Below are 977 nucleotides of genomic sequence, written 5' to 3' on the forward strand. Positions count from 1 at the left end.
CCTTTACACCCCACCCCCCCCTTTGAAGCCCCGCCCCTACCACGTCTTCGGGGGCGTGGTCGAGGAGACGCTGCAGGCCGTGATTGGCCAGGCGGTGTGTGGCCACGCCCCTCAGGCGGCCCCGCAGGTCCCGTTGGAAGAGCTCGCGCAGGGGGCGGGGCCCGGCCACCGTCATGGCCGCCTCCAGCAGCCGCCCCTTCTCCCCGTCCTGCAGCCCCAGCACCAGCCCGCTGAGAGACACACAGCCAATCAGAATACAGCAGCCCCCACGGGCCCGGCCAATCAGTAGCCAGCACGGCTACGGCCCTGACCAATAGGGAAAAGGCTCCGGAGAAAGCCCGGCCAATCAGGAGAAAGGGTTTGGGAACCCCGGCCAATCAGCAGCCAGCGTTTCTATGGCCCTAACCAATAGGGAAAGGGCCCTGGAGAAGCCCAGCCAATCAGGAGAAGGGGTTTGGGAGCCCCAGCCAATCAGGAGGGAGCCCCCAGAAGGCGCCCACCCAATGGGGAGGAGGCTGGGAAGCAGCCGGCCAATCAAGAAGGGGCTTGAGGAAGCAGCAGCCAATAGGGAAAAAGGGGCAAAACTCCCCTGACCAATCAGGAAAGGGCACTGGAAACCATTGGCCAATCAAAGAGGAGCCCCAAGATCAGCCTGCCAATCAGGAAAGGGCACTGGAAGCCACCAGCCAATCAGGTAGCAGCCCGAAAACCAACTGGCCAATGAGGAAAGGGCACTAAAAACCATTGGCCAATCAAAGAAAAGCCCCAAGATCAGCCTGCCAATCAGGAAAGGGCACTGGAAGCCACCAGCCAATCAGGTAGCAGCCTGAAAATCAACCGGCCAATCAGGAAACGGCACTAGAAACCATCGGCCAATCAAAGAGGAGCCCCAAGATCAGCCCGCCAATCAGGAGAGGCCACTGGAAGGTGCCAGCAAATCAGGTAGCAGCCTGAAAATCAACCGGCCAATCAGGAAA

At 60.7% G+C, this 977-nt stretch overlaps 1 protein-coding gene across 1 annotated transcript in view; it reads right to left on the minus strand.

Annotated features, from left to right (window-relative positions):
• NOP9 (NOP9 nucleolar protein) overlaps positions 1–977 on the minus strand; it is a 7,866-nt gene that overhangs the window by 4,794 nt on the left and 2,095 nt on the right. The window contains exons 2-3 of the mRNA XM_014961773.1: positions 715–734; positions 35–230 (exon numbers count right to left, since the gene is read on the minus strand). Of these exons, the coding sequence (XP_014817259.1) occupies positions 35–230; positions 715–734 (216 nt within the window). The remainder of the gene's footprint in view (positions 1–34; positions 231–714; positions 735–977) is intronic.

The sequence above is a fragment of the Calidris pugnax genome, unplaced genomic scaffold (assembly GCF_001431845.1).
Source record: "Calidris pugnax isolate Ruff unplaced genomic scaffold, ASM143184v1 scaffold935, whole genome shotgun sequence".
NCBI lineage: Eukaryota > Metazoa > Chordata > Aves > Charadriiformes > Scolopacidae > Calidris > Calidris pugnax.